This window comes from Leucoraja erinacea, chromosome 20, assembly GCF_028641065.1.
Source record: "Leucoraja erinacea ecotype New England chromosome 20, Leri_hhj_1, whole genome shotgun sequence".
In the NCBI taxonomy this organism is placed as follows: domain Eukaryota; kingdom Metazoa; phylum Chordata; class Chondrichthyes; order Rajiformes; family Rajidae; genus Leucoraja; species Leucoraja erinaceus.
The window spans coordinates 30,084,407-30,109,060 of record NC_073396.1 but is presented as its reverse complement, the minus strand read 5'-3'; the positions used below and the strand labels follow the sequence as shown (position 1 = coordinate 30,109,060).

At 38.2% G+C, this 24,654-nt stretch overlaps 1 protein-coding gene across 6 annotated transcripts in view; it reads right to left on the bottom strand.

The window, feature by feature from the left end:
* Positions 1–24,654, bottom strand: part of clec16a (C-type lectin domain containing 16A) — a 178,826-nt gene that overhangs the window by 42,150 nt on the left and 112,022 nt on the right. For all 6 annotated transcript variants that reach the window (XM_055651766.1, XM_055651761.1, XM_055651764.1 and 3 more), the window contains 6 exons: positions 23,019–23,069; positions 21,157–21,285; positions 20,331–20,451; positions 4,547–4,698; positions 1,913–2,117; positions 851–1,018 (listed from right to left, as the gene is read on the bottom strand). In XM_055651766.1, the coding sequence (XP_055507741.1) occupies positions 851–1,018; positions 1,913–2,117; positions 4,547–4,698; positions 20,331–20,451; positions 21,157–21,285; positions 23,019–23,069 (826 nt within the window). The remainder of the gene's footprint in view (positions 1–850; positions 1,019–1,912; positions 2,118–4,546; positions 4,699–20,330; positions 20,452–21,156; positions 21,286–23,018; positions 23,070–24,654) is intronic.

Sequence of the window (24,654 nt, the reverse complement as noted above, 5' to 3'; positions counted from 1 at the left end):
AATGTACACAGGGCAGGATCTACAATGAGCCTCAAAAGCCACATTGGTCAATTGACTTTATACAAGATACATTGGCTGAGATACTCCTTCAGATATAAAGGCCAAAGCTCGCAAGGATCAAGGGGAGTAGGAGGAGGAACTGATTTGCGAGAACAATTTAGATTGGGCGGGTAGGGGGAGATTAAAGCATGTTACTATAACTACTGGAAACATCCCACAGCAATGTGAATTACAGGCCTATTTTTGAGAGAAATTATATTAATGTGGTTTGGTAATGTTATACCCAAAGTAATAACAAGAGTATAGCAAGGCAACATCATTAAAAGGAAATTTGTACTTGACAAGTCCCTGGAGCCTTTGGATGTTAAATAATCAATGTACTGATGGTGTCAATGATTTAAAGAGAACTAAACATCTAAATCAAATATTCAAAGATTGCCAATAACTAAATACATTTTTATGTTTACCCTCAAAATGCTCAGATTATCACAAATATAAAAGCACTGTGTAGCTCTAACATGGCTGGAGAATTAATTAGAAGTTTACATACAATAGACTGACGTAACCAAAACAAATTATTTCTAGTTTGATGTGGTCATGGATGAGGATTTTATAACTTTCTTTATTTTAAATTGTATTTGTTCACTGATATAGACATGTGCCCTTGGACATTGAGGATACAATATTCCATATTACTCAGGTAGATATTTATATTAAAAAAAAAGTCTCACATAGTACTTCTTGTTCAAGGACCACAGACGTGTTAGTTACACAATAATTACACGATAAGTGTGATTATAGCTACACGATAATTTTGCACAAATATTATGAAACAATTATTCAACGTTACCTGGAACCTTATCAACCGATGCAAAAACTGAGCGTTGAACTGTAGGATCACTGACACCTTGGCGAGACTGGTCATAGAACCTAAAAGGAAGATGATGGGCTGAAGAAGGTGAGCCATGTCCAAAACCCATAACTTCTGAGGATGTTTGCACAGGAAGATCCAATAGTACTAGAATATAATAAATGTATTGAATAGTTAGAAAACTAATAAACATAAAAATAATTGTAATGCTTAAATATAGCTTATAAATTGTATAAGTGGTATAAGTTGTCATTTTTTAAGTGAAGAAATCAACAGCTGTAATAAATCCATCTGCAATTGACTTGCCATTTTTTGGTTTACAGCAAAGTGAATTGTAAAAATGTATTCAATCTGATTGTGCATTTTTTTTGATGTTTGTGTTATATGCCAAATTATCTTTTAAAATGATAAACCATTTCAGGTTCGAACTCCACATATTCCCCTGATTAATGTATGTTTTGTCATAAGAATAACCAGAATTAGTTAAACAATTATTTTCTGCAGAATGCAGCAAGTTTTAGGCCCACTGCATTGAAAATTACCAACAAGAAACATTACAGCTCTATTGACAGCGTCCTCAGTCATTCGGCCTCCCAGATTTAAGTGCACTGTGTTACAGTGCAACAACTCTCACTTTCGCCAGCCCAAAGGAGAAACTATCAAAGTCTTGCTGCATAGTTCCCAATTAATGTTGAGTAAATGACAAAAAATAAACTTTGGTATGCTCCAGGGCTGTCAACGACATTCAATAATAAATGCATATCTTTGCTTTTCCTTTCGTTGCATTTAGACTGGTGACATTTTATGATAACATTAAACACAATAACAATAGCGCAGTGTAAAAAACCATTGCAATAAAAGGAACAGCAAGTTTAGCATTAAAAGGACAAATTAACTGGCAAACTCAATAAACAAACTGAAGGTGGGATGTATCAAGCGAAAATGGAGGTATCAAAACAATATATTTTAAACTTGTCGAACTTTCCCTGGTAACTAGCCATGCATTCGATTGCCCAAGCATGCTTAGAAAAAGATTCTAACCTGCTATTCGTTGCATCTTCATACGTCGCGCTTGAATGCGCCCCTTTGCTAATCGCTGCTTTGCGATGATACAGCGGATATGATCAGCAAAGATAAACGTTGCCTGGAGAATTGGGAAGGGTCTTGCATGAGGGTTGGATGCAGGCTTATGGATGATTATGTTTAAAGCTCTGCTGTCATCTTCAACTCCCATCACCTGCATATCCTACAAAAGAAAAACAGGAATTAAAAATGAGTTTAATATTGTGATTCAACTGTTATGCAAAAGTTTTCTTTTTCAGCATAATGTGGCCACGGAAATGGGTGCTACTGTTTCTTTATGTCTGCCATTTTTCTCCATGGTTCTCTCGAAGTTTGACGCAAATTCAAAACAGACCTACCAAACCAGAATTTGGTTCTCAAGCATTAAGATCATTTGTCATATTCATTGGAAATTAACTGGAACAATGAAATTCTAACTTGCTGCAACATTAGATGCAACAACTATAAATAATAATAATAATAATAATAAACTTTATTACACACTCAAGGTCCAGACAAGGGGCAACATTACATTAAAAATGCATTGCATATCAAATATCATAAATATATATAAAATCATGGTATATCACATAAAAACATCATAATTTATATTTAACAAAAACCCACAATACTTAAGTTAAAAATCCAGATTAAAAGATGATCAATGTCCTACAACGAGACAACGATACCAGTGTCTCCACAACTGGGATTCGTAGCGTGTAGTGCTAACCCTTATGTTTGTCAAGGCCACAATAAGCACATTTTTAGAGTCATTTATCCTGCAAATGAATTTATACATGTGGTGTCTTAGGATAGCTTCTAAAGTACTGACTCCTGCAGCCACAAACATATTACTGGCACTACACCATCTAGGTTGCCTTAGCAGTGTTCTCATGGCATCGTTATATGCCACCTTTAGTCTCTGCATACTTGTCTTTAAATAGTTCGACCACAGGTGCGCAGTGTAGAGGGGTGTGCAGTATGCTCTAAATAGCGACATCTTCACCACATCTGCACACGCACCAAATTTACGCAAGAGGATATTTGCCTGTACATACAGCATGCGTCGTTGCCTATAAATATCCTCATCATCTGTCATTTGTTCTGTAATAATATGCCCTAGATATTTTATCTTATTACAGACACTAAGATTGTTGTCAGACAATTTAAAAACAGGATATTTTAGGCATTTATCCTCTTTGGTTCTACAGATCATAACAGCACTCTTACTAGCATTATATTTAATGTCATGTTCCACACCATACACGGAACATATAGTAAGGAGCTGCTGGAGACCAGCGCTAGATGGACTAAAGACCACAAGATCATCTGCATACATAATATGGTTCACTAAAATATTACCAATCACGCACCCAGTGTTACAGGCTTTCAATTGTTTAGACAGATCATCAATATATAGATTAAAAAGGACTGGGGACAAAATTCCCCCTTGTCTAACACCATTGCTAACCCCAAATGGGGCTGAGACCCTATTGCCCCATTTTATTTGCATAGTCTGGTGGGCATACCAGTAGGCCAGAATTCTAACAATGTATTCAGGCACCCCTATTTGACTCAATAAAGTCAGTTATTCTAAGCAAACAAGACCATGATAGTGCAAAAACAAAGTTATAAAGCTGATGGTTGATGGGTAGAAACTGTTTTTGAACCTGGAAGTAACAGTTCTCAGGCTCCTGTATCTTCTTCCCCATGCCCCTTGATGGCAGTGATAAGAGAGGGTGACCAGTGTGTGTGTGTGTGTGTGCGTGACTTTGATGGTATTAGTTGCTTTCTTGAGGCATTGCCTCCTGTAGATCCCTTTGATCGTGGGGAGGTCAGTGCCCGTGTTGGGCCGGGGTATTGCAAACCATTTTCTGCAGCCTCTTTCATTATGCACCTTTCAAATTTGCAAACCTTTCCTTGCAATTCCAACAATGTGCTAGGCCCAGGACAGGCTTACTAACATACGAGCAGAAATTCAAGGTGTGTTGAGATCCAAGCAGCTTTTACATCGGGGAGACTAAGCGGAGGTTGGGCGATCGTTTCGCCGAACACCTCCGCTCAGTCCGCAATAACCTACCTGAACTCCCGGTGGCTCAGCACTTCAACTCCCCCTCCCATTCCCAATCCGACCCCTCTGTCCTGGGTCCCCTCCATTGCCAGAGTGAGCAACACCGGAAATTGGAGGAACAGCACCTCATATTCCGCCTGGGTTGCTTGCGTCCGGATGGCATGAACATTGAATTCTCCCAGTTTTGCTAGCCCTTGCTGTCTCCTCCCCTTCCTTAACCCTCGAGCTGTCTCCTCCCATCCCCCCGCCCTTGGGCTCCTCCTCCTCCCTTTTTCCTTCCTTCTCCCCCCCCACCCCCCATCAGTCTGAAGAAGGGTTTTGGCCCGAAACGTCGCCCATTTCCTTCGCTCCATAGATGCTGCTGCACCCGCTGAGTTTCTCCAGCATTTTTGTGTACCTTCGATCTTCCAGCATCTGCAGTTCCTTCTTGAACAGCTTATAATTGATGCCTGATTTGCCAAAATAATAGCAGCAGATGTCAGATTGGCTTGAGAAAATATGCAAGAGGTCAAACATTCTTCTTCCTCATTTATCTCCTTTACCTGAAGCAAACCTGCAAATTTTACCACTCCCCATCCAAGCCGTTTGTTTTCAGGCTCCACCAGGCTCATTTGATAAACATCTACAGCCAAGAACCGATGTACTTGACCGATGTCTTTCGAAACAACAGTGCAAGCAATTAGATCACTGTTATCTAAAATGAGAAAATGGAAACAGAAAATAGCTGATCAGTTCATGAGGAGCAAACAGAAATTACATCTCAAAATAAAATATCAAAATAATACATTACAATAAATCAAAATAACAAACAAATATTATTATTGATATATTCTGATATTTATCAATGCACATAGTTCACACTTATAATGAACTCTTTGCTTTTCAGTTTACCATAAAACTAAAATGATGAATTTATGAAATTGGCTCCAATTTTGAACAAACAAATGTCGACTGCAAAAACACTATGCCAAGAAACTGAATTTGCACCCACATGCTTAAAAACACATATAACTGATTTGACCAAGATTATTCATTATTGCATGCTTTATCAATATATCACCCACTGAAAAATTAAATTGAACAATTTTGTGCCCAAATCTTTACACAGGTTCATTTTTACAGTACAATCCACTCATTTAAAAGAGCAGTAAACTCCCCATTAAGATGCCAAAGACGCTTCAAAGTAGGGCATTCAGTGCTTTGCTCCCACGCTACACCTGTGTGACTGATCTACTTGCCCAGATTTAGGACTGACAGCACCGTTTCACATTAGAGATTAGCATTGTGCTTACAATATGATCTTAAAAGGATTGGAATGGACATGTGGGTGCAGTTAGAGAAAAAATGGTTGGCAGATGACAGGGGGAAGAGAGCAGAAAAATAGGGAATTACCAGACATCATGATATATTGGCTTGTTCCCTGCACTTCCCTTCTCTCCATTTTTATATTACAAAAATAACAAAGAAGGGTCAGTCAGAATCTCTCTGTAAAAGGGTAGAAGTTGTTCGCCAGCCCACAGACTCAGCCTTCAGATATCAAACACAACAGTTGTGGAAGAATTTGCATTCCTACATTAGTCTCAGAACCCACAAAACACGAGTGGAAACCGGTCATCCTGATCCTGAGGGACCGCAAAATGCAGCCGAAGCATCCATTTAGCAACCAAAAATGGGTGAAAGCCAATTAAAAAATATAAATATTCAGATTTGCAACTATTCCTCTACAATGATTTTTTTGTTTAGTTTCTTTTTGTCCCATGTGCTGAGGAACAGTGAAAATCTTTTCTTTGTGTGTTATCCGTCAAAGAAGAATTAACGCATATAAATGTATCCAATCAAGCCACCCACAGTGCACAGATAATGGATAAAGTGTACAACATTCAGTGTAAGATGTATTATATTTTTGACACATTTTTGAACATCAACATAAAATTTGGATCCATACAAGTAATACGTTTTCTATATTTGCAATGCAGATTTTACTGGATAGTTTGCATTAATTAATATTTCTGGGTGAAAGGCACACATTGTGAAATTGGGCCGGTGCTCCAATGCATAATTCACCTTGTCCCAGTCAAGCTTTGCCTACACCCACTGTACCTTTCCTCCACTGCTGGCAGAAAGTGAACCCCAGCTGTTCACTCAATATAACTAAACTCAATGCATGGGGTAAGGAATTGAGGAGGCAATTGAAAGCTATTCACTGTGATACTGATATCTTGCTCCCGGGTATATATTGGCCTGTTTTGACTGGATTTGCTTTGCTTTAGTCAGTGATTGATCGTAGTTGCTGTGCCAATTAATGTTGTGCTCTATGCTGCAACCAGTCCTTGTTCAACCCACATCTCTTTTAGGCTTGGGGTAGACGATTGTATAAGTGAGGTTCACAAAGCAGTTTCCCCAATAATCCAGTTTCTCTCACCTCATCGGCAATCTTTCTGCTCTTGGATTGTGACAGAAGTGGAGAGGTTTTTTTAAAGCATTGACTCACATCCCAGCCATCATTGTAGCAATGAAGAAGCAACTTTGAATTCTGCATGTTTCTTTTCACAATTCTACAGCTTCTGATTTAGTGTACAGTATTGTTTGGAAAGATATAGTATTTCCTTAAATATTTGTGGGGGAAATACCAAAGTAAGTACACCAAAGGAAATCAACTTTCAAGGCAAATTACTCTCCAATCTCAGGTTAAAACCATTCCCTAAGTAAATATGAATGCATCCGATTCTAGTTTACTTCAAATCATAAAATGTACATTTAAGAAAGTAGACATCGCATGCCAGCATGTTCCAAACGTGTCACTTTACGCACAGATATACCAATCAAGGATCGTATATTGCAATCTACTGAACATTCTTGGAGATTAGATGCTGTGTTGTAAGCACAAAAAAAAAATAGGTGCATGAATAAAGGGTCTGTCCCACCAGCATGCGACTAGCGCGACCTAACGTGGTCGCTTGAGCCATACGGCCTCGCGGGGCAGGTCCCACTTCAATCGCCAGAGCTGTATGGAGTTGTGCGGGGCTGGTCCCGACATCACGCGGGGCTACGAAAAACTGGCACTGTCCAAAAATTCCGTGCGACAAAGGCCTGTCAGCCCGCAGCCGCATTGAGGCCGTACATAACGCCTTGACGAGCGTACGCAGCTTCTTGACTCCGTATGCAGCGTCTTGACGGCGTATGCCAAGCACGTGGCATTGCGCGATGACGTAACCACCCGACGCCGTGCAACGTCCAAATTCAGTCTACCCGCCTCCTTCCCAGCTGATTGGTGAGTATGATGTCGGGACAAACCCTGCACAACTCCAGACGGCTCCGCGGTTGGGAGTGGGACCGGTCCCGCGAGGCCGTACGCCTCAAGCCACCACATTTGGTCGCATGCAATCGCGTGCTGGTGGGACAGGCCCTTTAGCCATTCAATCCCTCGTTAGCTCCTTTATGTTAACAAGGTTGTGGCTGAACTGACTGTATCCTCCACTTTACAATTCTTTGTGATAACCTTTGTTCAGCTCATTGTTTATTGAAATGCAGTCTCTATATATTAAAATAATTCTCAAAGATTCTGCCTCCATCAAGAGGAAGAGTTTGCAAAGCTCATGACCCCCTGAGGGAAAGAAGAAATCTGTTTCTGTCTTAAACGAGCAGCCTCTTGATCTAGATTCTCCAACAAGGGAAAACATATTTGCACGCATCCTGTCAACGAGCCCTCAGGATCTTACATGTTTCAGTCAAGTCCCCTCTTGCTTTACTGAACTCCAGTGGAGACAAGCTAGCTTGCCTAATGTTTCCATTATTTTACATTAATCAGTTTAGTAAATCTTCTCTGAGACAGACACAAAATGCAAGAGTAACTCAGCGGGACAGGCAGCACCTCTGGAGAGAAGGAATGGGTGATGTTTCAGGTCAAGACTCTTCTTCAGACTCTTCTTCTCTGAACTGCTTTCAACGCAATAATACTCTTCCATAAAAACAGAGACCTATACCATACACTATACTCCAGATGCAGTCTTACATAGAAGAATAATCATCCTAGTTTTTTTTATTGAATTCCCATAATGTATCCTATAAATTACAGGAGTGACAATGTTTCTAAACTACTTCTTTGACCACAAGTTTTTTTTTCTCCAAGTCCTGAAGTTTGGAAAGGATACTAGTCTTTCTGGCATGTCATCTGATAAACAATTATGATGGATTAAAATGGTTATCCAGTAAACTTTCTCACCTAGTAGATATACTGAATAGTGAAAGTCCTGGATAGAGTGGATGGAGGGAGGACATTTCCACTAGTGGGACAGTCTAGGACTATAGGTCATAGCCTCAGAATTAAAGGACATTCCTTTAGGAAGGAGACGAAGAGAAATGTCTTTAGTCAAAGGATCGTGAATCTGTGGAATTCACTGCCATAGAAGGCTGTGGATGCCGTCAATGGACATTTTTAAGGCATAGATAGATTCTTGATTGGTGCAGGTGTTATGGGCTGTGGGGAGAAGGCAGGAGAGTGGGGTTAGGATAAATATATCAGCCATTATTGAATGGCGGAGTAGAGTTGATGGGCCAAATGACCTAATTCTGCTTCTATCAGTGAACATATAGATCAATGATTTACATTGGGAAGGCCAAAAAAAATCCATTAGGATTTCATAATGTCTTTGTGCCAACTCACAGGCAAGGACATTCAAATTTACTTCGGATTAAATAACATCTTAACAAAGACTAAAGCCCAATAATAAAAATCATTACATATCTCATTGAATGTCCCACAGCTCTTATTAACAGATTTTATTTTAGCTTTGAGTTATTTTAAGTCTACAAAAGGCTCTGATGATTCATTGTTAAGCAAAATGAGTAATTAAAACGTTTCTTCTTCTGGAGAGTTACCGGAACACAATGGTTAAATTAGTGAAACTGGTCATTCTTCTTTAGCTTCCTAACACAATATAGCGTAAATTATGGTCATGGATAGATTGCTTTTGCTATTAGACTGGCTGAGTTATGTAATACACTACAGTATGAATCCAAATGCACTATAGATGTGGTTGCAAAATTTGCCAGAATACAAATCAATAACTGATAAATTTAATATGGGCATTTCGCAAAATGATTAGTGTAGATTATTAAGGTACATAATGCTGTAATTTACAAGGCATTAATTTCTCTATTAAGAGGTTTATAATACAGTAAAAAGAAAGAACTGCAGATGCTGGTGTATACCAAAGATAGACAGAAAATTCAGCGGGTCAGGCAGCATCACTGGAGAAAAGCTTGTCGACTTGTATCACATTTAGGATAAAAATGAAACAATATTTTGTCATTTCAGAATGATGTATATAAAACAGAATTTCCGATGTACAGTGTGTGACATATTTGAAATAAACTGCACATTTTTCAAAAATAATTGAACATTCTTTGAAATGTTTCAAATTACTTGGCACACAATAACAGCTAGCAAAATAAAAAAAGATTTAAAAAATAGACAGTTAGCCAGATGACAAGAAGAGAAAAGATAGTTCACATTTCAGGCCTTTATCAGAAATTTTACACCTGTGTTTCGATTTTCATAATGGTTAGGCCAAGTGTACCACGAGTACTGAGCAGGAAATTGGCTCAATTTACACTTAATCAGGAGAGCCACCCACCAAGAGCAAAGACAATAGCCGTTGGGATTTATCAACAGGACCCCAGACCTATTAAAAGGCCTTGCAGCAATCAAAGAATAACTTAATTTAGATACAGGGAAATCAAATAAACTGTAATTGTACAGAGGATAAATTCAAAGTATGTGTCAGATATTGTTTTCCCCGTCAACTTATTCCCATTCATTTTAGGGATCTGGCATATATTGTCGTCACTAAAGAAGGATCAAGGCTTTGACAGGCAAAAAGGGAAAGTGGAAATCGAAAGTAATCTAGCAAGGATCGCAAAACAGATTTTTAAAGTTTCTATAGATATGTAAAAAGAAAATCTGAGATAGGAGAAAGTATCTAGAGACATAAATATTTCACAAAAAGCCTACAAGAAAAAGCAGAAATGAACACTTCTTGAATGTATGAGGGGCAGGAAGAAATGAGCATCATGAAAGCAAAGAGAAGAAAATAATGGGACTGAAAGCCAACAGAACCTTCAGGACCTGTTGACCAGTATTCCAAGGTTTGGAAAGTAATGGCTGTGAAGACAATGGATGCATGGGTTGTCATCTTATCAAATTCCATCGACTCCAGAGCCATTCCCACAGATTGAAAAGATAGCAAATGTAATTCCCCAACTTGGGAGGTGGAAGAGAAAACTATACGGTAAATGTGCATACCAATTAGACCGATATCAATGGAGAGAAAATCCAATAAGCATTGCAAAAGTGCTAGTGGGGCATTGCAAAAGTGCGAGTGTGGCAATTTGCAAAATAGTGATAATAGTGAAAGGAAAAGAATGTTTGACAAATCAATTAGCATTTTTTTAAAGCTTAACTAGAATAGATAAGGAGGAAGATCTGTTGTATTTGGTCCTTCAGCAAACCTTCAAAGGAATGCCAAATGAGAGGTTAGAGCACATGGGACTGGGATAATCAGTAATCAGTCCATGCCAGTAAATGAACAGATAAAACAACAAGGCATGAATAGGAACCTGTGACTTGTCAGATGTCACAGAGTTTGGTGCAGGAGACAAGACTGTTAATGATTTGTACGATTGGAGTATGTACAATACAGTGCTCTCCATAATGTTTGGGTGCACATTGTCAGATTTTAAGAAAGGTAATTTTTATACATTTTGGTTTCACCATGTAGAAATTACAGCAGTGTTTATACATAGTATCCCCATTTCAGGGCACTTTCAGGGCAGGTTTATAATGTTTGGGACACAGCAATATAATGTAAATGAAAGTAGTCATGCTTATTATTTTGATTAGTATATCCTTTGCATGCAATGACTGCTTGAAGTTTGCGTTTCAGGGACCTCGCCAGTTGTTGGGTGTCTTCTCTGGTGATGCTCTGCCAGGCCTGTATTGCAGCCATCTTTAGCTTATGCTTGTTTTGGGGGCTAGTCCCCTTCAGTTTTCTCTTCAGCATATAAAAGGCATGCTCAATTGGGTTCAGATCGGGTGATTGACTTGGTTTGAAAAAACTCTTTTGTTGCTTTTGCAGTATGTTTGGGATCATTGTCTTCTGGTAGAATGAACCGCCAGCCAATGAGTTTTGGGGCATTTGTTTGAACTTGAGCAGATAGGATGTGTCTATACACTTTAGAATTCATTATGCTACTACCATCATCAATTGTATCATCAATGAAGATAAGTGAGTCAGTACCTTCAGCACCCATACATGGCGAGGTCATAACACACCCCCCACCACCGTGTTTCACAGATGAGGTGACATGCTTTGGATCTTGGGCAGTTCCTTCTCTCCTCCATACTTTTCTCTTGCCATCACTCTGATATAAGTTAATCTTTGTCTCATCTGTCCACAAGACCTTTTTTCTAAAACTGTGGTTACTCTTTTAAGTACTTCTTGGCAAACTGTAACCTGGCCATCCTATTTTTGCGGCTAACCAGTCGTTTGCAACTTGCAGTGTAGCCTCTGTATTTCAGTTCATGCAGTCTTCTGCGGACAGTGGTCATTGATAAATCCACACCTGAAGAGTGTTTTTTGATCTGTAGGACAGATGTTTGGGGATTTTTCTTTATTATAGAGAGAATTCTTCTGTCATCAGCTGCGGAGGTCTTCCTTGGCCTGCCAGTCCCTTTGTCCACAGTTGATTTTGGTAAGCTTATGGTTTGGCTGATGTCTCTAGCATTTTTATTCTTGTTTCTCAGTCCCATAATGGCTTCATTGACTTTCATTGGAACAACTTTGATCCTCAAGTTGATAAACACATGTGCAATTACACATTAAGCCATGTGTCCCAAACATTATGGTGCCCTGGGGGGGGGGGGGGGGGGGGGGGGGGGGGGGGGGGGGGGGGGGGGGGGGGGGACTATATGTAGACACAGCTGTAATTTCTACATGGTGAAACCAAAATGTATAAAAATACCCTTTAATAAAATATGACAATGCGCACTTTAACCACATGTGATTTTTTTTTTCTATTACAAATCTCAAATTGTGGAGTACAGAGGTAAATAAATAAATGATGTGTCTTTGTCCCAAACATAATGGAGGGCACTTTATATACAAGTTTGTTCACAATACAATACATAACATTACAGTGTTTAAGAAGGAACTGCAGATGCTGGAAAATCGAAGGTACTCAAAAATGCTGGAGAAACTCAGCGGGTGCAGCAGCATCTATGGAGCAAAGGAAATAGATGCGAAACCCTTGGGTTTCGGCCCGAAACGTTGCCTATTTCCTTTGCTCCAAAGATGCTGCTGCACCCGCTGAGTTTTTCCAGCATTTTTGAGTACCTTCGATTTTCCAGCATCTGCGGTTCCTTCTTAAACACTGTAATGTTATGTATTGTATTGTGAACAAACTTGTATATAAAGTGCCCTCCATTACGGTACGGAATGCGAGGAGAGTGCAGAATAGTTTCAGGCAGATGGACGAGGATATTAAAATTGGAATGTATGCATATTCTAACTTAATTGAACAAAAATAATATTTTTCTGAATGGCAAGAGATTACAAGAGTAAAGTTGTCTTGCTGCAATTATATACGCCCTTAACAACAGCTATAATATTGTGTTTCCCCATCTAAATACATATTCTTGATAGAGAGGAGTGCAACAAAGGCTGACCAGATGGATTTCTGAGATGTGGAGAATTTGTCCTATGAGAACAGATTACGCAGCTTGGACATTTGCCCTGATACTAGAAAAGTGAGAGATCAACTCGTTGAAAACATACACGATTTTTTACAGATTTTGCAGAAGAGATTTTGTAGGGTCTTAAAATATGTGATCAGTCATTCTAGGTGGAGATGGAAATAAATGTTTTCACCCAGCGGATGTTCGAGACATCACAAATCATTTGTGTGGTCAAATATAGTCTATGAAGAATCAGTTGAAGTCCCACGATTTTAACACAGGAAGTTTCTTGACAGAAGCTCGGGAAATAATGATAGTTTCATAGGTGATACATGCATCAACTTTCTAAACTCCTTTAATGGGACTTTACAGTATCTAAATTATTTTTCCAGAGCAAAATCAAATAATTATGAAACTAAGTTATGAAACCTCATCAGTCACTTGTCCTGGCAGATAGGAAGCGAGATATTGCTCACAAAGACACAAGGAAGTTTTGTTTTACTGGCAATGCTTTGAGGGCTTATTACAAATTGAGTCTAATTTCTACACATTCATGTAACAATGGTGTTTGCCATCCACCCACAGAGTGGGCTGACATAAAATAGAAAAGGCTAAAATTAGAATGTTAGAATAGTACTAACTGGAAATGGGCTCAATTATTGCCACTGGTGCACAAGTAGAAAAAATGGAAATTCTAAAAATGGAAGGCACGGATTTGCACTGGAATGTTTCTGGTACTTTATTTGTGGTGAATACAATGGCTAACAACATTTTCCAAACAAAACGTCACTTGCTGCAGTTAATGGTGAGCCATCAGCATAGATTCCAGAATATATACTAGTATTATAAATTCATCTGATTGCCAAAGGTAAGGTCTTACGAGGCAGCATGCTCTTGAGTGCATAAATACTATCACATACAGAATAAGCAGAATCCACAAAATAACTGAAAATAAATATTTTGATGGCCAGTGAAGATACTGTCCATTACTATCGGTGATTGAACTAAAGAAGAATATTTTAATGTTTTGAATTATTAAAAATATAGTTAAAACTGATTTTATACTCATTTTAACGTGATTAAGATAGTAAATTATCCAAAATTCACCTTATTGCCTCAAAATCACAGAGCATATAATAGAGCACATTCTTGAAATATACCACAAATGAGCGATAGCAAATTATGGGATTTTTGCGTTTTGTATGTAAATATGAAAATTGCAGTCAGATACATGGGAAAATGTTAGGAATTACCCAAGTCATTACTGATATTTAAATGCAGTCTGAAGAACATCGCCTATTCCTTCTCTCCATAGAGAAGCTGCCTCACCCGCTGAGTTTCTCCAGCATTTTTGTCTACCTTTAAATGCAGGCCAATACCTATTGGTATGTGTCTGCCCACAGCCTTGCTGAAGAGTGGTCATTGATTAATCTAATTCAAGTTCACAACTGTTTTAAAACTTAAGTTACAAACTCAAACATACGTCACCTATTAATTTAAATTATTATTTGATAAAATATAGTCCCTGCCATACCTATAAGCATATATTTAAGAGGGAGTTAGATGTGGCCCTTGTGGCTAAGGGGATCAGGGGGTATGGAGAGAAGGCAGGTACGGGATACTGAGTTGGATGATCAGCCATGATCATATTGAATGGCGGTGCAGGCTCGAAGGGCCGAATGGCCTACTCCTGCACCTAATTTCTATGTTTCTATGTTTCTATATCCCTGTGTCTTAAAAAAATATTAATTTCTTATTATTTTGATTAGGTAATCCTCGAGTAATGTTAAAATCATATGCTCTTCCTATACTACAAGCACTTTCTCACTAATAATCTTTCACCAGTTGGGAGTTTAAAATATTTCAGACATAATGTACTGTAATAATAGCACAACAGCAATTGCTTGCAATTAGACCTGGCAAATTGCATTTGTTGGGAACTAGTATAAACTACCACAAAGCACTCTCTAGATTTGGAACAATAAAATGTAAAAGGATTAAAAATAAATGTAAATAATTTGATACATTGGCTTATGCAGTTGGGAAGGTTTTGGTCAAGAAGGTGACAGTAATAATCAAGTTGGAATAGATAAGTACATGGCAAAGACAAATAAGCACATACTATACAAATGGTGCCATATATGAAATGAAAAGAGAAAACTACAAACATGGCATGTAGCCTGGATGGGTGTGTCTGGCCCTTGAGCACGTCTTACCCTTGCTGTCCTGCTTCAGACATACCCGACTACCTGCCATGCTAGCTGACACAGCTACCAGCTTACCACAAGTTGTAGCATGGTGCAAATTCCTTAAATGAAGCAGTAAATGACTTCAACAGGCAAAAGGCCAAAGACAAGTAAATGCCAAACCCTAGGACAGAATGGCAGGTGTTTGCTAACCCGCACCATCAAGTTTGGCCCAATCCTCCAATCTAAGCCTACGGCCAAATTTAATTGCGATGTCAGTTATTCTTAACACTAATGTACAATACTGGTAGGGACAAGGAAGTCTCGCCAGTTTAAATTCAAATTCAAGACAGTCTTCTACAGAGCATAAGCAGCCACAATGGCTATAAAGATTACGAATAATCCTTGCTCCTGCCTCCTTCTCACATTCTACTCTCGTCAGAGAAAGACACCTAAACTTGAGGTGCAGTGGTATTTGAGGGCAGACAGGGAGAAAACATGTGTTGGACGGAACTACATATGCTGGTTTACACCGAAGATAGATTCACAACGCTGGAGTAACTCAGTGGGACTGGCAGCATTTCTGAATAGAAAGAATGGGTGACGTTTTGTTTTCACATTTCCCTAGCTAACAATGATCTATTCTACATTTTCCTTGAACTTCATCCCCTTTGATCTCTCGTTTTCACACCTTACCCTTCCATATCTTTGTCTCCCTCCCCCCTGACTCTCAGTCTGAAGAAGGACCTGAACCGCCACCCATTCCTTTTATCTAGAGATGCTGCCTGTCCCACTGAATTATTCCAGCATTTTTTTGTCTATCTTCAGGGAGAAAACATGTCAAGCTTCCTGTAACAAGCACAAGTCATTCCAAATCCCCCAAAAGAAAGGAATGAACAAAGTAAATTTTAAAATAAAACACTTAACTTCCATGTATTTTTGAATGGTTTGGCCAAAAGAAATTTCTTAGACATGGCCTTAATTGTAATTCTACCTACCCCCTTAAAAAAAGTTGTGGACTGTGAAAATCATTATATTAAAAATGGAGAGAGAAATTAATACAAAAAGGGTAAAAGAAAATGATCAAAATCATTAAACCACAGATGAAAAGCATAATGTGTTTCGCACTACTATTCTAAAAAAGTAATATTATTTCTTAATATTATTAATAGTATTTAGTACTATTTTATACCAAGTAGTTCTGACTATTAGAATATAATAATAGTGAATGGCTACTATATTTAGAATCATTCTAACTCTATTTCTTAGAATGGTCTCACCCTATTAAGGATATTCCCTTTGTTTACCCATCCTTCCCTCATCATGTTTGCTACTGAAAACTAGGTTATTTGTTCTATTTTCCAGTTCTGGCAAAATGTTTATTGTTTTCATTTTATGTGTGAAATGTTTAAGTTTTATGTGCAATGCTCCGGTATTGCCTGGGAAACGTCTTCTCTTTTTGCACTGTACAACTGTTGCTTTGCAAGATGACAATAAAGGTTGGTTAATTGATTGATTGATTGATTGATGTCTTGAACCCAAAGCATTAACCATAAGTTGCTTGGCCTGCTGATTGTTTTTGGAATGTTCTGCTTTTATTTCAAACCACATTGCAGACCATGACCCAAAGCTCTGGTAAACAAATAAAATCCTGAAGTTTAATGGAGGGAATCCAAAATTTATTTTAGTTGCTCCCCAGCATTTTCTTAATCATTAACAATGCTCCAGTTTGTTTTCATTATCAACGTAGTTGGTCATGATGTGTCAATGGAAGTACTATGGGACAATGAACTTATCTTGCAAGATGAGAAGGAAACTGATGAAAGAGCAATAGCTTGCAGAGAACCATTGCGACAAGTTGAGGATTGCTGCCCTGCACAACACATTACTTTAGAACACAACAAACGCAATGAAGTCAACATTTGAATCAATTTGAGTGTTGACCGCATTGGCTTCATTTTGTCCCTCAGTGATCTCAATGCTAGCACATTCTTTTCACTTAAAGGATGACAGCATTCATCTCTATTTAACTTTCTTCCAGAGTGGCATGTTACAGAACAAATGTTCATATCATTTTGTTGTACTGCTCCAGAGAAAATAGCATCGTAATTTCACAACTCACCATAAAATCTGAATCGGTAATCTTTATTTTCAGATAGCAAATATGCATTAAACCTTGTAAAATGGTCAACTGTTGTGGTTTATATATATTAACAAAATGAGTAAATTGAAACTCTGGCAACCCACTTCCACAATGAATATAAATAACTATTTGTGACAAAAGTATATTTTCCTTTTCAGATTTTACCATGCCTCAAAATTAGTAAAGTCAAATTATTTTTGTACCACTCATCACACCTTTTTTTCCTGTTCCATAGAAAAACATTATAGAATGGAATCTATTTTAAAATGTAAAGTTACATTATGACGGGTGGGTACCTTTCTTAATGATTAACTGCTTTTGATTAAAGGGAGAGGAATCATATTTTTTCATTACCATGCATCCAATTAAAATGGCAGCTTTTAATATAGAAGTAAAACTACTGGTATCATTTTCAAACTCAAAATTCACGCAAGCAGCGATGACGTACAGAATGCGTTCGCTGAAGATGACCGTACTACATTCCCAGAAACATAAAAATGGCAATTGATCTAAATGACTGAATAATGACAACAACAAAAAAAGTAACTTTTCGCAAGCTCTAAGTACCACAGGTGAAACCTTTCTCTTCTGGATGTTTTACAATTTAAAATACCCAAGCATTAACAACGCTGATGAATCTATGCGACACTGAGCTAGCTGTCCTAACACGATTAGAAAAATCTAGAAAATCTAGAAAAATCACCCACACCAGCAGAAACTGGAAGATGCAAGAATAACTTTGTACCTTGTTAGAATGCTGCCTATTTATTGACATGTTACAAAATGCCCGATTATCTCCAATTATTTGGATTAATTGAGATCCCACAATTGTGCAATTGTTGGCAGTAACCAAAGTAGCGGCACTTAATGGCAGTCGTAACAAGTGTAGCTTGTTACATGATATTTATTAGCATGGTACACAGGCAAGTGGATTCAAGGCCCTGCATCAAATATATATATATTTTCTTTTAGATGACAAATCAAGAACCACAGGCTTAACCAACCATTGCTTGAGTAGTTAGAAAAAGAATGCAGAACAATGCAAAACAGGAGCAATCATTCACAGAATCAATAGATTCACATTTTTGCTTCCTCCAGTGATTCAATATCTACAGTTCTTCAGCATTCTCAATTACATTAATTGTTTATTTGGCCAGATCCTACATTTACAGAAATTTTTGCTCTCCAAGAACAGAAGAAACAGGTTCAAGAGGTCTTCAAATGAAAAATAATTGACACCTCACAAACAATTATCTTAAATACATTTTCCTTTGGCCACTAAGTCTATCTGTTGCTGCATGTGACAACTTTCTTGCCCACTGCATCTTTGTCACAACATACTCAAAACCCACTCTCCCCACATTAGGTCTCCATAATTGTCACTATTGCAAGAACATTTACTTTTTTAATTGCATAGTTGAACAAAGCTCAAAGATGGGTTGATATGGTAAGTTCTAGTTCTAATACAAATCAATTTGGAGGGTTTGGGCAGTACTTCAGGAAAAACATACTATTACATCTTCGTTGGACAACAATTTCAAGTGTTAATACCTGATTGGAAACCAAGGAAACCAAGCAAGTATTTTCAATGCAAATCAGCAACATCAATGTAGAGCCCTGTAGGATCTTATGGAAACATATAAAGTTCTTAAGGGATTGGATGGGCTAGATGCAGGAAAAAATTTCCCAATGTTGGGGGAGTCCAGTCCCATGGGTCACAGTTTACGAATAAGGGGTAGGCCATTTAGGACTGAGATGAGGAAAAACCTTTTCACCCAGAGTTGTGAATCTGTGGAATTCTCTGCACAGAAGGCAGTGGAGGCCAATTCACTGGATGTTTTCAAGAGAGAATTAGATGTAGCTCTTAAGGCTAATGGAATCAAGTGATGGAATCAAGAAAAAGCAGGAACAGGGTTCTGATCTTGGATGATCAGCCATAATGATATTGAATGGCGGTGCTGACTCAAAGGGCCGAATGACCTACGCCTGGCACCTTTTTTCTATGTTTCTATGGTTCTACGTAGTTAGTTGACTGTGACATCGTAAAATCATTGGAAAATCTATGATGCAGGAGGAATTCCTCCCTCTGTGTGAAGATTACAGCTCTTCAGGCACACTTTAAAATTATTTTTAAATGCAGTGAGCATATTTGCCTTACCATTCATTCCTTCAGGCAGCGTGTTTCAGACTCCCACCATTCTCCAGGTGAAAAGATTCCTTTCATTGCCCTCTATTCCCTCAGTCTGTTACATTAAAACCTCTATAACTTCTGCGATTAGAATTACCCTTGTTTGGCATACTAGAAAAATAAATACCACCTTGACATCTTCAAAAGTCCAATACGTAAGATCTTTATGTAAGATTATGTAAACTCCGCCAAAAGTCAATAGATACTAGTGGCTATGGCCTCTTCCAATTTCAATGTAGCCATTAGCAGACTGGTTGGGAAATCCTTGGTTTACATGAATAAATTGAAGTTAGTTTGAGAAAAATGTGAAGTAAGATTATGTCTCACTATAGAGATTTAGCTGTGTTTCTCCACATTATTTATATCTTCTTTCCATCCAGATTTCTCAATTCTGTCTCCCTTTGCTTGAAGGAATATTTCTTAACCTCTCTCTACTAAATAATGCTGCTTTTTAATGCTCCCTGTCATAGACTTATCACCAGCAAAAAAATATTTATTCTCTTTATTCTATCAGGACAGGTTTATCATTTCCATTGCTTTTCTTTCCTATACATCTTAGAGGGGATCTGAACATACTGGTATAGTAGCTTTCACCTTATCTGAAGCCAAGGAAATTTCACTGGAATTAACTGTATAACTGATTCACAAAAAATGTTTTGTGATCGATGCATGGATTATAAATCAAAAGAGATGGTATACTGCCAAATTCCAAGTCAATCAGCACAACTTTGATCAAATACCTTGTCTGGTCTAGTTTAAAAACAAAATAATGCACATTCCTCAAAGTTGCAAGATTCCCTGAAAGAATCCCAAACATCGTTGCTCTTAAAATAATGCATTTCATTAATGTTCATCTACTCATAGATCAAGAAGATTTTTTATGTATTTTATCATTACTTCTCTGAAAATGAACAAAGAATTGAACTCTACAATTTGGAATAAGGAAACCCGATTCCAGGTTGCAAATGCTTTTTACTAAAAATGAAAAATAAAATAAATATAAGCAGCCCTTTGGTGGCTACAGCAAGAAATATAATAAAAGAACCAGCAGTACCAATGGACTGAAATTACTTACTTAGATCTAACACGTCATCTGTTTTAATCAGATCCTCCTCCCGTGTCAGAGGCAGTTGTGTCTCTGGCTCACCTTGGAGTTGTAGGGATAAAGAACGAAGCATTAAGAAAACTCGAATAGCCTAAATTAAATAAAAATAAAAATGTGTTAGTTCAGCTTGGAGACAAGTTAAAAGTTTGTAACAATTCATTTATTTGCTAACTATTCACATAATTCCATTAATGTAAAGAGGAAATGTCATATCCCATTGCAGATGTTAAACGCATACATCCAAGAGGGAAGTTAGAACTTGTAAAGTCATATGACTCAAATCTAAAAACTACGGACTCAAGAACAAGGGCGGCATGGTGGCACAGCGATAGAGTTGTTGCCTTACAGTGCTTGCAGGGCCAGAGACCTGGGTTCAATCCCGACTACGGGTGCCGTCTGTATGGAGTTTGTACATTCTCTCCCTGACCGCGTGGATTTTCACCGAGATCTTTGGTTTCCTTCCACATTCCAAAAACGTACAAGTTTGTAGGTTAATTGGCTTGGTATAAGTGTAAATTGTCCCTATTGTGTGTAGGATAGTGTTAATGTGCAGGTATTGCTGGCCTTTGGGGACTCGGTGGGCCGAAGGGCCTATTTCTGTGCTGTATCTCTAAACTAACCTACAGAAGTTTTTCCGGACCTCAGCGTTACAAAAAAAATGTAAGTAAACTTGAAAGGATAGTCAAAGACTACACATTTCATTTGATGATTATATTTTTAGTTTGTAGTACTGTGCAAATGCAAATCACTGTCAAATCTAATTGAGTCGATTAGTTCTGATCATTCTGGTCCTTACCCGTCTCGTTCTCTCCACATCACCACACGGCAACCTCTTCACAAAGTCTATACCAGTTAGTGGGGTTCCAGTGGGAGGCAACAGGATAGATGCATCCATCATCAAATACTCAACATTCAGGGGTTTACTCTTGAGGGAATAAAAGGAAAAAAAATCTAGAACATATAAACACTCATTATTAATTAAAAATTGTTGAGGTTAGTGTAGTATCTACTGCCATTGATCTATTAAATATAATGTGATTGGGACTTTTCAGAGCTGTGGAATGTAATGGGTATGCAATTCTTGGTGGGATAGAGCCCAAACGCTGGAAATCAAACCTTTTGTAAAAACGATCACGTTGGGATTCTCAACATGATCGTAGAGAATCTAATGTTTTCAAAAAAAGTAGTTCTCCTAATTTTTTTGTTCCCTATTCTTTGCTCACCAGTACCTGATCAAAGAGGGCTATTAAAAAAAAAAATCTAAAACTGAATAAGCAGTTATAATACATATTTGATCAAATGCAGTGAACACCATTCCCATTCTTGTTGACAAATTTTCAGCAAGGGTCATTGCATTTTGCTGCATTGGTTAAAGCCACTTAGGTGTGTTGGCAATTTGGTAACTTCATCTAAGACGAGTTAACAACCCGAAAGGATCATATGATTTAAACAATTTGAGTCAATATTTTCCTTGACTCACTATCATTAGCATGCATAGCTAAAGATACCAGAATAGTTGAAAATAGCACAGGAACTCTCCCTCTGGCCCTCAATGTTTGTGGAATCAGTAGGTTGCAAGACATGCAACAAGTTTACCTGATGCAGAGCTGCCCAGTTTTGTCAGAGCATTTCAGTATTCTAGTACCTGAAAATGGGTATTTTGCTGAAGAAATCGGTATTTTTACGCAGTTCCATTTTGCTGATTTTATTTTTATTTTTTTTATGTGCGATCATACCCATGTAAGAGTACAAGAATACATAACTTTGCTACCAATTGACATGTCTTCTACACACAATACTTGACAGTGCATTCATTGCCATCTCTTTGTATACTGCTGTTTGAACGGCTGCTTCCTGCTTTTAGCATCAGATGATGATGTAGAAGCCATTTTGGAAGCCTCCCCCCTCCCTCTCTTTCCTCTCTCCCTCCTCTCCTTCCTCCCTCTCCCTCCCCTTTCCCTCCCCCCCTCCCTCCCTCTCCCCTTCCTTTTTTTCTCCCTCCCTTATTCCCCCCCTCCCTCTCCCGCTCTCCTTCTCCCTCCTTCTCACTCTCTCCCTCCCCAAACAGTCAGTGACCCATAGCTCTGTGGTCATAGCATACTTGTAAAGCCCATAGCGCTCCAGCCAGTGGTGCTGTATTTAGAACCCATAGAGCGGACAGCTCTTCGTTTAAATTCCCACGCGCTAAATTGACAGCGCTGTTTAAACCTGGAGCGGGACGGGCAGATCAAAGCTTACAAAAATAATCATCCAGATCTTGAAATTTAAAATACTAATAGATTTAATCTGCTATAATTTTCAGAGGTACGACTCTGACCTTGCATTTTTTAAGCAGCAAGATGAAACAGGAAGTCGGGCCACTTTATAAAAAATCTGTATTTAACAAAGCAAAATCGTACATCCGTATTCTTATCGCATTTCCGTACAAAATACGTAAACTCGTACTACTTGGCAGCTCTGCTGATGGTCACCCGTAAAAAAAGCTGCTGAGAAGTACTAAATAATTATTGTATACTTTCACCAGTGCAAGACTGGCACAAATTCATGGTGAAAACGTGTGATTATTTTTTAGTGTTCTACCATATATATGCAAAGCAGAACTGTGTTAGAATTCAGCTACTTATACAACATACTACGGTAACTCAACTGGTCACTTACCATCATGACTCTATATTCATCCTCAAACATATCAAGAAAAATGTCTTCTCCCTAGAGAAAAATAAGATAATTAGGCATGAATCTCAAGATGCAGACACAGGGAACTGCAGATGCTGATAGTAAAAAAAAGACACAAAGTACTAGAGTAACTCAGTGGGTCAGGCAGCATCACGGGAGAACATGGGTAGGTGAGGTTTCAGGTGGGGACACTTCTGACTGACTGAAGAATGGTCTCGACCCAAAACGTTGTTCTCCAAACATGATTCAAGGGATATTACTTTTGCTTCAGGTTGGCGTTCAATATACAAAAGACTCGAGTCTAGTCCAGTCCAGTCTTTTGGACTTATATAGTTGGTGGAGTTGCAAATGATATGGATGGGATCCAGCAGGATTTAAATCAGTCGCAGAGATGGGCAGAAATATGGCAGCTGGAGTTTAATCTGAGAAAGATAGAGGCGTTACACTCTGATTGAGTGAATGCAAGGGATAGGTTTTGGTTTATTATTGTCACATGGAGAACGTATAAACAACGTACAGACAGCACTCGTGGTCAGGATCAAACCCGGGTCTCTGGCGCTATAAGGCAGCATCTCTACCACTGTGCTGGCTATACTGGAGATCATAAGCAGAATAAGGCCATTCTACCCATCAAGTCTGCTCCACATTCAGAACAAGGCAGATATATTTTTCCCACTAAACCTCATTCTGCCATTCAAGCCCAAGGCAGAACAAGTATGGATCGACTGAGGTGGTGGGGGTTATGGGTACCGGTTAGGAAAGCAGAGCTGAGGTCAAGTTCTAATGAAGGACAATTTCATTTAATGGCAGAGTAAGCCTGAAGAGGCATATGGCTCAACCCTGCTCAAAAAGATGTTCCAAAGCAGAGATGGCAGAAATACCATGTTACAAATTCAATTCAATTCAACTTTATTGTCATTGCACAAATACAAGTACAGGTACAACGCAATGCAGTTTATCGTCTGGTCATGGTGCAAGATAGTAGAAATAAAAATAAAAATACGAAATAAAAATACAAATAAAAATATGGTTAACAATGTGTGATAATATGATAAGAATAATATGAGATTCTATGATTAAATGATAATATAATAAGAATAATATGATATTCTTAGAAATTATTGATGTATATCTGAAAGGGAATTAGAATATCATTTTGCAAACAGACATTTGAAATCAGAATAAAGTAGTACATTTTTGGAATGTGCATTGTGGTTGTTTTTCAAAGTAAAACCATTTTTGCTATAGCATGTCTCACATCTAGTTTGACACAATTACAATTTGAAAGTTCCAGGAAATTAGGTTTTGTTTTGTCTGTAGATCTTGTCTTTCATATAATTATCTCTGGCTCAAGCTGCAATCTGGCTTCATATCAATTATTCTGGTTTTCATTTCTTCAGTATTTAGAATTAATGGTCTCAATTTGTATCTTATAGAAAATGTCTCAATTGTTATACACAACTACAGTATGTGCAGCTTTCTTGCTCCATTCCCGAACTTAACAATTAATCCAGGGACATTTCAAAATATATTGAGCTATTGAGTATTAGATATGCTTCAGATCTAACCCATCAGCATTATACCGGCCTCTATGTTAGAGACATCCAATTAAGCTTCC